The sequence below is a fragment of the Agelaius tricolor genome, unplaced genomic scaffold (genome assembly GCF_023055355.1).
Source record: "Agelaius tricolor isolate 1412-34295 unplaced genomic scaffold, bAgeTri1.0.p SCAF_7, whole genome shotgun sequence".
In the NCBI taxonomy this organism is placed as follows: Eukaryota; Metazoa; Chordata; class Aves; order Passeriformes; family Icteridae; genus Agelaius; species Agelaius tricolor.
In genome coordinates, this window is record NW_027269267.1 from 7,697,859 (window position 1) to 7,710,653 (window position 12,795).

General features: G+C 37.6%; 1 protein-coding gene across 7 annotated transcripts in view; it reads left to right on the forward strand.

Annotated features, from left to right (window-relative positions):
* The window catches only part of CASK (calcium/calmodulin dependent serine protein kinase), a 189,106-nt gene that overhangs the window by 109,251 nt on the left and 67,060 nt on the right, over positions 1-12,795 (forward strand). For all 7 annotated transcript variants that reach the window (XM_071430281.1, XM_071430280.1, XM_071430284.1 and 4 more), the window contains exons 7-10: positions 6,021-6,196; positions 8,316-8,438; positions 10,737-10,820; positions 12,381-12,480. In XM_071430281.1, coding sequence (XP_071286382.1) covers positions 6,021-6,196; positions 8,316-8,438; positions 10,737-10,820; positions 12,381-12,480 — 483 coding nt within the window. The remainder of the gene's footprint in view (positions 1-6,020; positions 6,197-8,315; positions 8,439-10,736; positions 10,821-12,380; positions 12,481-12,795) is intronic.

Below are 12,795 nucleotides of genomic sequence, written 5' to 3' on the forward strand. Positions count from 1 at the left end.
TAATTTCTCCTGGCTTCAACTAGTGCCAAGATAACTGTATAGATCTAAGTAGGATGAGGTTCTTTATCTGGGGATAGTTAACTGCCTTTCACATTTTACTTTCTGCAGCAAAATGTCACAGATACCATAATGCTAATCCAGTCCAGCATTAATTTTCATCTATTGTTAGTTAGATGCCCTAGACTGCCTCAAAATCCTGTAGAATCCTAATGTAAATTATTCTCTTTTTGGAAAACATCTTATGTGTTCTTAGTAGCAGTACAGCACATAAATACCAAGTGCTCTTGGTTCCTTGTGAGCCGTATTTTTAGACTTACTACCAAAACAGCAAAGGAAGGCATTGCCATAGATTTCCCTCTAACTAAGACTATGAAATGGGGGGGAAAGGGGGCAGAATTTTTTAGAGTTCCTTATTTTTTGTTTTGTTCTCATCAGTGTAAAAATGATCATCAAATGGTTTGGGTTGAAAAGGGACCTTTAAAGCTCATCCAGTCCAAGCCCCTGGTAGGAGCAGAGCACCTTCCAACAGATGAGGCTGCTCAGAGCAACCTGACCTTGAATATCTCCAGGGGTGGAACATCTGCCATCACTCTGGGCAGCATCTTCAGTGCTTCACCAAACTGAATCTTGGTGGTTTGATAAACCCCAGGTTAGAAAACTCTTTTTTTGTTTGTTTTTAATGTCGGAGGGTTTTTATACTGCGCAGACACTTTTTCCTTTTCATCATCAGTGTCTGATTGGTATTTCGAAGCTTTCGTTTGTTTTCCAAAGAGAAGTAAAATTTTGTAAGCTGAGATCCTACACTACTATTCTTCTTTCTCTTACAGGGTAGTGTTTTCACTTCTTTTTTTTTTCCTGAAAAATAAAAGAATGTGAGTCCCCTCACAGTTTTGTCTTTAAGAGACTTTGTTTCATTTAAAAGATACAGCTGTGGTTTACTTTCTCACAGAAATGCCACTTCACGTCTGGGCTGATTTGAGAGTGCTTACAGGAGGCTAATGTGTTGAGAAATCATTCAGGTTTGCTTCCTTCATCATAGTTTTATGACAGAAAAGGCCATTGAATTAATTATAATTAGTCTTGTTAACATGTGAGCTTTGCTTTGTTTGTTTTCTGGACACTCATATCCAGTGGTCCAGCTGTCTGCTGATGCATCTTTTAAACACATTTTCTTCAGACAATCTTCTGTGCTGAAGCTAAATTACCCTGTTTTCTGCCTCCTTTTTTTCCTTTTTTTTTTTTAATCTACTCATCTCCTCTGTAGACTTGCTTTAAACATCTCTATTGTCTGGAGTAATGTGGAAAGGAATTAATAGTAGTAAAGTACTGCCCTCTCTGATCTGTTGTGTGTGATTCTTTGATTCCTTCCACATTATTCTGGACATCCCACTCTTTTAGAAGGACCTTAATTTGTGAGCATATTTCTTATTACACTATTGTGAGAGGTCAGATGGTGATGTTTATTAGTACCTCACATTTTTTTTCCTAAAAATTATTTGTTCCAGTTGTTTCCTTATACATCGTTCAGATACTACTGCTGTTGAAAGACTCTCCTTCTGATATCTTGGTCATCAATCCCCTGCCTTAGGGATGACAAAATCTGATTGGGTCTCTGTATATACTCTTCTTCTTGTGGAAAGCATAGCCCTATTGTCTGGAATAATATGGAAAGAGTCATAGAAACTAAATTACCTACCAAAGGTAAGTCAAAATTTATCTTTAGTGCTTATAAATGATATCAGATTGACAGCACCTGAAGACTGAAGCTTTCTGTTTACCTACAGGAAAAATCAGCAAAATTAGCAGCTTTGTAAATTTACAGGCAGCCAACATGCCTTAAAAACTGGCTGGTAAGAAAGTTTACTTCTAGAAATAAGGTATCCTTACCAGTGTAACCTGGATGTCTCTGTCCAGACACTGAGTGCTTCCTAACTCAGCAAACACTTTGGTGAAGGCATTTGCAGTGAAATGGATGGAGGCAGGTACCACATGCCACTGTTGAGTCTTGGTACAGTGATGATTTTCAGCTAATGCCACTCTAGAACAAAGAATCTAAATGGACACAGACAGAAAATTGATTCCAGTCTTCCATATGATTTCTTCTCATATATGGATACAACTAAAAATCCTCTGTGTGTGCATGCATGCAATCTATATTCAGTTAAAATGTTGTTTTTTCATGCACAGTCATTTGAATATATCCATCAGTGTGCTTATATTCTGAAGAATAAAAGGCCTGTGGAAGGCAGAAGTCACCTGTTTCAGAGAAAAGTGCCTTTGCTTACTGCTCTTCTTCAAACTGCCTCCAAAAAGTGCAGATTTTCTCCCAAAATACCAAAGAAAATTTGAAAATCTCTAAAATATTTTAAAAGTGAGCTGTTGAGAAGAATTTTAAAATTTTACACTGGACATGTTCAGAAGGCAGATTTTCTGCTAAATAATTTTCAGCAGAAGTGATATTTGAGCTAAAGGGCAGTAAATATCCATAGTTTTAGACAACTTTGCTGTCTATTGACTGTGTTTATGCTGTTACTGATATTCCTTACAATTCTTGTAGTTGCAACATAGGAAAATTCCCCATCTGTGTAAGTTCATGTGTGCACTTTGTTCATTTTCCTGAGCTAAGTTCAGTTCAAAGGTGCAGCTCAATAGTCCTTGCTCAGGTCAGTTTTTAGAATGACTTCAAAGTCATTGTTTGCTCCTTTGATGAACCCAGTGGATTGGTCACAAGGACAACAGCTGGCCCAGAAACTTCTGTAGCCTTTTTAAGATTCCAGTAAATATATTCATATATATATATATATATACATTTTTTAATCCTGTTTGACTGTTGGATAGTTCAGTCTCAACCAGTTAAGTTTCTGCTTCTTCTGGATTTGCTTTTTCATGGACATAAAATTGTGATTTCCACCACCATAAGTACCCACCTCATCCCTCTCATCCAAGGTATTGGGATCTTGTAATCAGCATTAGCAAAACCAAATCTGTCTCTAACTGTTTCAACTAATTATAATCTAGCAGTGGTAAATGATAGGATTTCATTAACCTAGCCTAGTTTTCTTTTTCGTTTCTTTTGTATTTATGGAGTTCTCATTTTAAGTTTAAAAGTGAGTATTAAGGTTTAGTAGCACTGATTTTTTTCAGTTTGCTTTTAAGTAACATCCATTTTTCATCTGGTTTATGGCAGCAGCCTGGTGGGGATTTAAACAGCTGTGTGGTGTTTACTTTCACTAAACCACTCTATTCCTTCTGCTCCATGACAAGCAGTTCATCAAAGTGGATTTTTATTGTGTCCTGGGTTTGGACCAGGCCAACAAAGAGTGAGTTCTTCTACTTGTGATGGAAGAAACACCTTCTAACTTCAGGGTACCAGAAAGAAGTTGTGTGATGATCAGAGAGGGACTGGTTTTTGACCATCACTTGTCTGTTTGTAAGAGCACTTGAGCACCAAGTGAAGGTGCAGCCTGACATTCTGATGTGAGGTCACCAGATGAAGCAAAATAGGGGCTTTGAATTATCAAATAGATTTGGATAGTGGGAAGCAAAGACAGAAATTAAACCACCTCCTCTCCTCACATTCCCAGGTTCAGCTTCACCCCCTCACCCCCCAGCCCCAGGTGGTTCAGGGAGGATGGGAAATGACAGTTCCCAACCTCCTCACTTGCTGGGCAGGTTTTTTTCCCCTCTCTTACACAAACTTTCCCTGCTTTCTCACACCACTGTCCTGACTGCTGGGCTGAGCTGTGCCTGCAGTGATCCCATTGGAACTGTCTGTGTCTGGCATGGGGCAGCTCCCCTGCAGCCCCAGTACCAGCACCTTGACACCTAAATTCCTACACTCCATCATGCTATTGGATTGCTTTTATAGCATGTGTTGCTGCTAAATATGCTGTTTACACCAGGAGAAAATGTAATTGTTTGCAAGGACACAAGATATTCTTGAGGTTACCCTTCACTGAAATGCCCAGCAGAATTAAGTGCATTGACAAAAAACTCCAAAGCCAAAACCCAAACCTTTAAGTTTTGTTCTCACAGCACACAGTCATTTTTGCAGCATGTTTACCTCTGCAATGTCTTATTGAAACCACAGAAAGTTCCTGAGTTGAGAGAGGTGTTGTTGAAAATGCACATTAAATCAACTTAGATATCATTTGATATCTAAGGTTCATGAATTCATTATCTACTTCCTCCAGACAACTGTACCTTAATGCCTCTTTTAAATAGCTTGTTATCCCATGTGATATTTTGTCTTCTGCTGATTGCCCCTGTTTGTCTTCAGAGTAATTCCTCTTCTCCACAGTTGTCAGATTTTATAACAGCAATTATAAAGCATGGTGGGAAGGCAGAATTTTCAGAGAATATACAATTTTCCATTTGTATTTATGAAAAAGATTTAAGTGCGCTTTAGTACCACAAAAGATTTTTTTTTTCAACAAGAAAAAAGGTTACACCTGCCCCAAAATTGCATGTGGGTTCCTTTGCACCCAAGTCTTAAAAAGTTTCCACTGAGACAAACAAGACTTGGGTAAGGCTCTGTGGAACTGCCCCTTTGCTGTCAGATCAGCCTGGACTGCAGGGACTGGTTAAGATGCCAGCCTAGCCTAGTGATGAGGTCACATCCCTTTGTCACAGACAGATCCCTAACATTGGTTTGGCAGAGGAATTCCCTGCTAAACTGGGGTTGAAAAGGTTTAACAGAAAGCCACATGAAGAATTTGGCAATTGTGGTGTTTTTTTCTTAAGAGTATGGTTGAAAAGCTGCTGTCTTTCTGACAATATTTTAATCCTTTAGATGCAAAAAGGACTAATTAAAAGAACATGGTCAGATAAAGTTCCTGGATTAGGTGGGATAACCAAAGGATGGTCTTTACTGAGGAAGCCACGTCCAAATAGTCCCCCAGGTGTTCTGGGTGCTGTGACTTGGCTGACTCCCATGCTGAGGGTGAGCAGGACAGGTTGATCAACAAGAGTCTCTTTACAAAGACAAAATTGAGTTAAATACATGCCCTGCAGACATCCTGAATCCTCTGGGCTGCATTTTAGGCTCTCCTAACCAGCAGGTGCTGCAGGCCTGGAATGGAGCCTTTGGAATCCACTGTAGTAAGCAACAATAATTTATGAAGGAGGTGCTAGTGGTGAAAGTTTGCTGAACTGATGTTCTTTTTCTTCTGTTGGTACTTGGTGGAACCAGAGTAGTCCAAAGACTGCAGTGTTTGAAGTGGCAGTGATAACATCAGCATTCCAAGCTTAATTTTTGCAGTGGAGACAAAGCTCTTTACAATGGGAAACATTTATAAGGAGAGTTAAAATGTTAATTGCTTTATTTGGCTTAATGTGTTACATAGAAATTGAATTAAGTTATTCTAATCAGTTTTATCTGCTCAAAAGATCAGCTGGTGCTAAATACATTTTGTTTTCATAGGAAAACATTAATTACACTCAATGAAAGCACTCTGTGAAATTAGCATTATCTTTTCATCTGCAGTAAGATACTGCCCTCTTCAAATAAATGAATACCACATTTGCTGGCATTTTGCATTTTTGTTGGCAGTTTCAGTAGACCAGCCAAGGTATGGGCAGAGCATCAGACCAAACTCTGCTCTTGCCAATTAGATGCAGCTTTTTCAAGTTATCAGTGTGGACTAGAACTCTACAGCATCTTTGTATTTGCTCTCTAAATAATTCCTGTTTCAAAGATTGTCCAAATTGATGGGTTTACTTTTATATGGCAAGTTTTACTGAAGAGTCCCAGTGCTCTTACAAGTCTTGTTTCACATTCTCCCAGCTCGGGTGGACTATTCCTCAGTTTATTAAAGTAAAAATTAAGCAAAAGGGAAAATGCTGATTTATCTCACCACATATATATATAAATATAAACTTAAGGTAAAAAGAATTGTGTTTAAAGCTTTAAACCATGAACAAAATATATTAAAACTGTTTTTGTTTGTTGCAGTGATATTCTTCATTTCCATGTTTGACACACATCCCTTTGACTCAATTTTCTTTTTATTTCCATTCAGGACGTGTAGGAACACCTCACTTCATGGCTCCAGAAGTGGTAAAAAGAGAACCATATGGGAAGCCTGTAGATGTTTGGGGTTGTGGTGTGATCCTGTTTATCCTGCTAAGTGGTTGTTTGCCTTTTTATGGAACCAAGGAAAGATTATTTGAAGGCATTATTAAAGGCAAATACAAGGTAAATGACAGCATAAATGAATCCTTTTCTAATGAGATGAACTCTGTTGGTAACATTTCTGAAAGTTGATGTTTGTATTTAGCCTGATTTAAAGTTTATGGAAATCTGTCACACAGGAAGAGAAATTATTTTCCCTCTCCAGTCTGTCTTGTACTTGATGTGTTTTGTATCATTACTAGGAATTAGAATATGGAAATATGTGCTCAGATGAAATAATAAATAATTACAACCAGCCCCTAACTGTACATTGAGCCCAGCAGGAAGAAGACAAGAGGTTTAGCTGTGAATTTGAACATACTGTAACCTCAGATTTATAAACAATTTAAAATTTTTGATCTGTTATCTGTTTATAACAGAGCTGTCATAAACATTCATCATCATCATATTGCCTTGATTTAAAATAAAATGCATGTTATTTTAGAAATGCAGGCAGGCATTTTTCTTCTTAGTTCAGTAAAGTGCAGCTGATGATTCAACAGGAGCCACTTGCAGCCAAGGGCAGGTCAGGTGCACACAGAAGCTCTCACAGCCTCAGCCCACAGACCAGTGTGGAGACAAATTTAAAGCTGCAACTTCACTGTGGGTTTCCCTAAGATCAGCTTTGCTGTGCTTTGGAACCAAGGTCATACATGAGCTGTGCATTAGCAAATTACAAATGGAAGCTCTCAAAGCTGCCTGACAGTCTGATTTATTATATCACCTTAACAGCCTGCTAAAATGTAAGTGACAGCAGTGTTACTGGACTTGGTCAGGAGCACATATTTCATTTTTTCCATTTTATAATCTTAGAAACAGCAGCATTTCTTCATGGCACTAGTTTTGGGGTTGCACAGACTGACAGATATTTCACTTTATGGAAGATTTCTTATGGAATCTCTTAAGTAGCTAAAACCTTCTTGAAGGATACAAGTTAACTTCTCTTTTTTTAAAAAAAAAAGCTACAAGCAGTACATTGTGTCCTCTTAGTTCCTTCTCTGTTCCTGTTTCCACAATAATTTGTCTATTCAGTGAAAATCCTGTCAAATTTGCAATTACCTTCATTTCATTAGAGCTGAAAAAGAAATTAAATCACAGCTATAAATGTGCATTTCATAGCCAGATAACATTGCTGAGTGCCCCCATTCAAAGTGACCATTTTTTGTAAAGACTTATTTTAAATAAAATGGACGTCTTATAATGATCAGATTGTGACATTGAGAAGAGTCTGGTTATAATTTTGAATTTGCATTTAGTTCTTTGTAAAGTTAGCTATCTATCATCTAAATAAAACTCAGCTTCTTCATAATTTAAAGAAATACTAGAAATACCTTAAGGATATTATCCTTTATATCACATAAAGAATTTTCTTACTTTGCTGTGGTTTTATCAGGTGTCCATCATTTTGACTGGTTGGGCAAAAACCTGCATTGATCCACAGAATGGAAATTTATTCTAAATCATCCTTCATATTGAACCCCCTAAAGTTCTGCTCTGAAAGTGTTGCAATTGCTGATTTATTGTATTGTCTTATCCTTTTATGCTTTCCTGTGGAAAGGAAGGAAAAGGACATTTTCCTTTTCCTAGTGTAAAAACTTTACCTGTTGTGAAGTTGAAAGGAATTTATTGGGAAGAGCCTTGGTCCATAGCACCTTCAGGACGGGACCAGTGTAGTTCACAACAGGCATTCTCTCATTCCTTTCTTACCCAGAATCACTAGCATGAAATTGTGGGTTGAAACAGATAAGTTCTCTTGCCATATATTGATTTCAGGAGTGGATTTAATTTCTGCATTTATCATATGCATCATTAGCAGTTAAACAGAGCCTAATTATGTTTTGCTTTATCTAGTGAGTGGTGACTTTTATCTGAGCAGAATGTAGAGTAGGTAGAAATTACAATGTGATTATAACATAATACTAAGGACATGTCAGGGTTTATGTTTTCAATTTTTGTGCCATTTCAGTAACAACTAGCATTCCATTTTTACAAGTTATTAAAACCCTTCGAAATTTCATTTTACATTCATTACACAGAAATGTTTGCAAGCACCAACCAGTGTTAAATCTCTGCAATTATTGTAGATAAACACTAGTTCTTTTCTACATTCTTATTACTAATTTTTTTTCTTGTTCCTAATCAGATGAATCCTAGGCAATGGAGCCATATTTCTGAAAGTGCCAAAGATCTGGTGCGCCGCATGCTTATGCTGGATCCAGCAGAGAGGATAACAGTGTATGAAGCACTGAATCACCCCTGGTTAAAGGTAGTAAAAGCAGCTGTTGACATGCTACTTTCTCACTTAAGGGAAAAAAACATGGATTTCTTTGTTTTTCTGAGCTTTTCAAAGTAGATGTGAACTGTACAAAATGTGGGATAATATGCTTTAAATGCTTTCTAGGATTAGAGCCTGAAATTTTGGTAATTGCCAGGCTTAAACTCTTGCTTAAGAGCAAACTCAGTTGGACATCTTCAGCAGCACCAGAGTGCAGGGAGTAGGGCATAACATAACATAAAGCTTAAAGAAGCTGTTAATGTATCTTTCTGTGGCTCTCAAGCTCCAGAGAAGTAATTTCTGATCTCCTTTTTGCTCAGTCCTATCTATACCTCTTTCCTGTTAGTCATGTAGCCATACACTCTACTGCCATAGGTTATGCTGCTGAACTGTGCTGCTTCCTTACATTAGATTCTTGAAAATATCCCACCAAAAAGGAAGGAAGTAGTGGAGTGTTGCCCCAAGGCCACTATGACTGCATGAAATTATATGACATCTGGTAATGAAATTATTTTTCAGTGATGGCAGAACTTAAAACACACTTTAAGCCAGTGGAAGAGTAATTGCTGCACACTGAAGGTTTACAACTGGAAAAGGAGAAAATACACCTGTAGCTTCTCAGCATTCCATCATTAGTCTGTACTAAACATTGGGGTTGGGGAATGATGGGTTGTGCAGCAGAATTAAAAGGTGAAAAGTGCTGGTTCAAAGCACCTTTGTCAGAAGGTGATGAATTAACTATTTTCTTGGTTATCCTTTGCTTTTCTATAGTGGCTGTCCAGGGTAGAAAAGTCATATCATTCACTTAAACAAGGCACTTATTTTGAAAGGGGGCTGATCTGGTGTCTACTGCTGGACTCTCTTTGTGCTCTACATGAGACAAAGAGAAACCCACAAAGACAGAACCTGGGAAGAACAGGACCATATGCTCTTCTCCCTCCAAGTAAATGGTGTAACCACCAGTGAATGGAGTCACTTTTCATTTCTCTGCTCTCTTTCTGCCGCTGACTCTTGTATTCCAAGCTGCAGAATGGTCTAGCTTATCAGAGGAGATTGGGAGTGTTCACCTCTCAGAGATGGCAGTGGTTAAGGCAGCTCCTCTGTGTGTTGGGAAACTGCAGGTTCAAGCCATTCTACTCAAAAAGAGGCAAAGTTGTGTCTGTTGGTCTGGGGTACACATAGTGTATCAGATATCAAAGGATATGGAAATGAACACCGTGTTTTGGAATCCCAGAATATTATACAAACACAGGTGATTTGTTTTTACCTGCTTGTAAGTGGACTTTTTCTTTACTGTGAGAGCATACCCACATTGAGATGCCAAAGCTGGAGCTTGGTTGAGGGTCATTCTGGCAGAAAACCTGTAATTTTTGTTGTTTGGGCAACTAAGCTAATTAGGTTTGTTAAAAAGACAGTTTGGTAATGTGCATGTGCAAGCTCTGCCTGTGCAGCTTTGCACTTCTGGTGTCTGTTGTCTCTTTTTAACCATGTTGTTATTTGTTGGAAGTCACATGGTTTAGTTTATGACAACTTTGTTTACCAGGCATTCCACCAGTAAGTCTTCTCATTTTTGCCTACAATAAACTGCCTTCTCTGCTGACTCAGAGCTTTCCAAACCATTTATAGATGGGAGCAAATACAGCATGAGACAGAGACATCTTTAGTGCCATAGATAGACTGCTGTGGTTTCACTCTGATTCAGGAGAAGAATGGGGATAAACACATTAAATTAATGATTTTATACATCTTCAAGGTAGATGGCTGCTGCAAGTTTTGTCCCTTCTGTCACTGCAACTGTTGATTGGCACATTTTTCATCTGCACCTACAATGGAGAATTCTTCCTGTACCATCCCCTGGCTGGTATTGGGTTGGCATTTCCTGCCCTGTTGGACAGGTACCCCATCTCCCAAACTCACCTGAAGTATCCAGCACCCTGTCAAAGAGTGCTTGAGCATGTTCCTTCACTGAGGTTTGTGAATTCCAAACAGCAGAACTGCTTTCTGCTTCAAAGTTCAGTGAAGCACAACAGTAAAACAAAACACTGGGGTCTTAATACAAGGTGGGAAACAATTACAAAAAGAAAATATACTTGGCCCAAGTTAAGAATTCTGTCAAAGCACTTTAATCCCTCATAATTTCTGGAAGTTTTCCTTAAGTTGCAACAAATTCTCATTCTCTGTAGGATATTTATGAGCTGGTATTTTCTTGTCTGGTTTCTTAGTGTCAAGAGGATATTAAAAGCTGGTATTTAATGTTCTTTTGGTTTGTTTTTTGTGGGGTTTTTCAAGGAGAGAGATCGCTATGCATACAAGATTCATCTTCCAGAAACAGTAGAACAGTTGAGAAAATTCAATGCAAGACGAAAACTAAAGGTAAACTGAATGTAGTGTTAAAACAATGTAATTACACAGCTTGAATTTTGTGTGATACTTGATTCATTTAAAATGTGCTGAGAGAAATCCATGCTTTGAAGTCAGCAATAAAATAAAAAGTTGCAGCAGGCCTTGACAGATGTTTATTGAAATGCTTAGAAAGGCTGTTTGTCCTTCCTTTCTTTCTTAGTGCATAGTTTTCAAATATCAGTGTAAATTGTCTGGTATCAGTCAAGGTTTATATGAGGTGTTCAACTTCAATAATCCAGTAATTCTGTGTAATATGAATTACTGGAGAGAATTGTGCAATCACTTCTGTTATTATTGTGTTACATTTACAATAAAAGTAACATAGTAATTTTTAATGTCTTTGTGGAAGAAGAGTAAATACATATTCTTCAATTTATCCTATTTATGTTTAACTACATCCTAGTTTATTTCTAAGCCATGTTGAAAAGAATGTTAACATTTCAGCCCAAAACAACATGGTTTTCCTTCTCTTCCTGTCATGGAATGTTTAACAGAAACATTTCTGAATTCACTGAAAGGTTCAGAAAATTATGACAGGAACATGAAGCATTACAGTTTATGGGCTGGTTTACAGTTTGTAGTAAAACTCAGAATTGGGTATTCACACTGAGCTGCTGCTTTGCAAAAGTTTCATGTGGCTGATGATGAGGATGCACAGCTGCCACAGTTCATGAACAGCTCTTTTCTCTTAGGTGGTTTGTATGCCCAGGTAATCCTTCCATTAAAATGTTTATCTGTTACATTTTAGAATATTACCTGATTCCTGTTCTAGGTGCAATTTCAGATATTTCCTGAATTTCTTCCTGGGGAGGCCACTATATTTAGTTTCCTGAGCTTTTAGACCTTCATTTTTATTTTTTATTATCCAAAGCACTGTTCTGCAGTATATTTCATTAAATTCATCCATACTTCCATAACTGTGAGGCATTAAAACCTGAGTGGTTAAAGTGTAATTTACTTGAACAAGTAAATATATGTCAAAGGAGGTGACCATTTTTCTGGGTTTGTAAATTCCCCTGTAATGCTCATTCTGGGACTCTGCAACTGTCTATATAACTGTACTATTTTTATATTGATGTATTATGGGTGTCAAAGTATTCTAGTGCTGTCAGTGTCAAATTATGACAATTTCTAAAACAAAAACACAGTGTTTTGCTTTGAAGAGTGAAATTTTATTCCTGCTAATCCAGATAAGAGGAAAAGATAAAGAGATTAGTTATTTTGTTTTCATTGTACTACAATGTGAATTCATGCCTCACAGTTATTTCAAAATGCATTCACATAAAGAACTGTTCTGATGAATCCCCTTGCAAAGAATATTTTTACTGTTCATTAGTGTATCACCAGCTTTTCTGTTCAATATGGTCACTGTGAAAAGGGAGGCAGAGCTGAAGACTAGAAACTCTATTTGCTCTTCACTGAAAAGGTCAACACACAGGAGACCTCAGGAGACTGAGTGATCCGAGGGGTCTGGAAATGTTTTGTTATCCTGCTTTGTGTAATTGAGACTGTGTGGGTATTTTTATTCAGGGGGCAGTACTAGCAGCTGTGTCAAGCCACAAATTCAACTCCTTCTATGGTGACCCCCCTGAAGAGCTGCCAGACTTCTCTGAAGACCCCACCTCCTCAGGTATTTTAACAGAAAGTGTATTTACTGCAGTCAGCATGTCTTAAGTCCATACTGACCAGAGTACCAAGTATTTACTCATTTCTTGAGATTCCATAACATTGAATATTAAATTAACATTTACATGTGAAAGGATGAATAATTTTCAGTCACAATGGCATTCACAGCTGGCAAAAATGGAGAGAAAATCTCGGCACAGTTTTAAGCTTCTACAGAAATTCTGTCTGATTTTTTTATTTTTTTACTGTATGTACATTTAATTACAAATAATGTTATAATTTCACATTTCTCTTTATATTACTTGAGTATAAAAGCTTA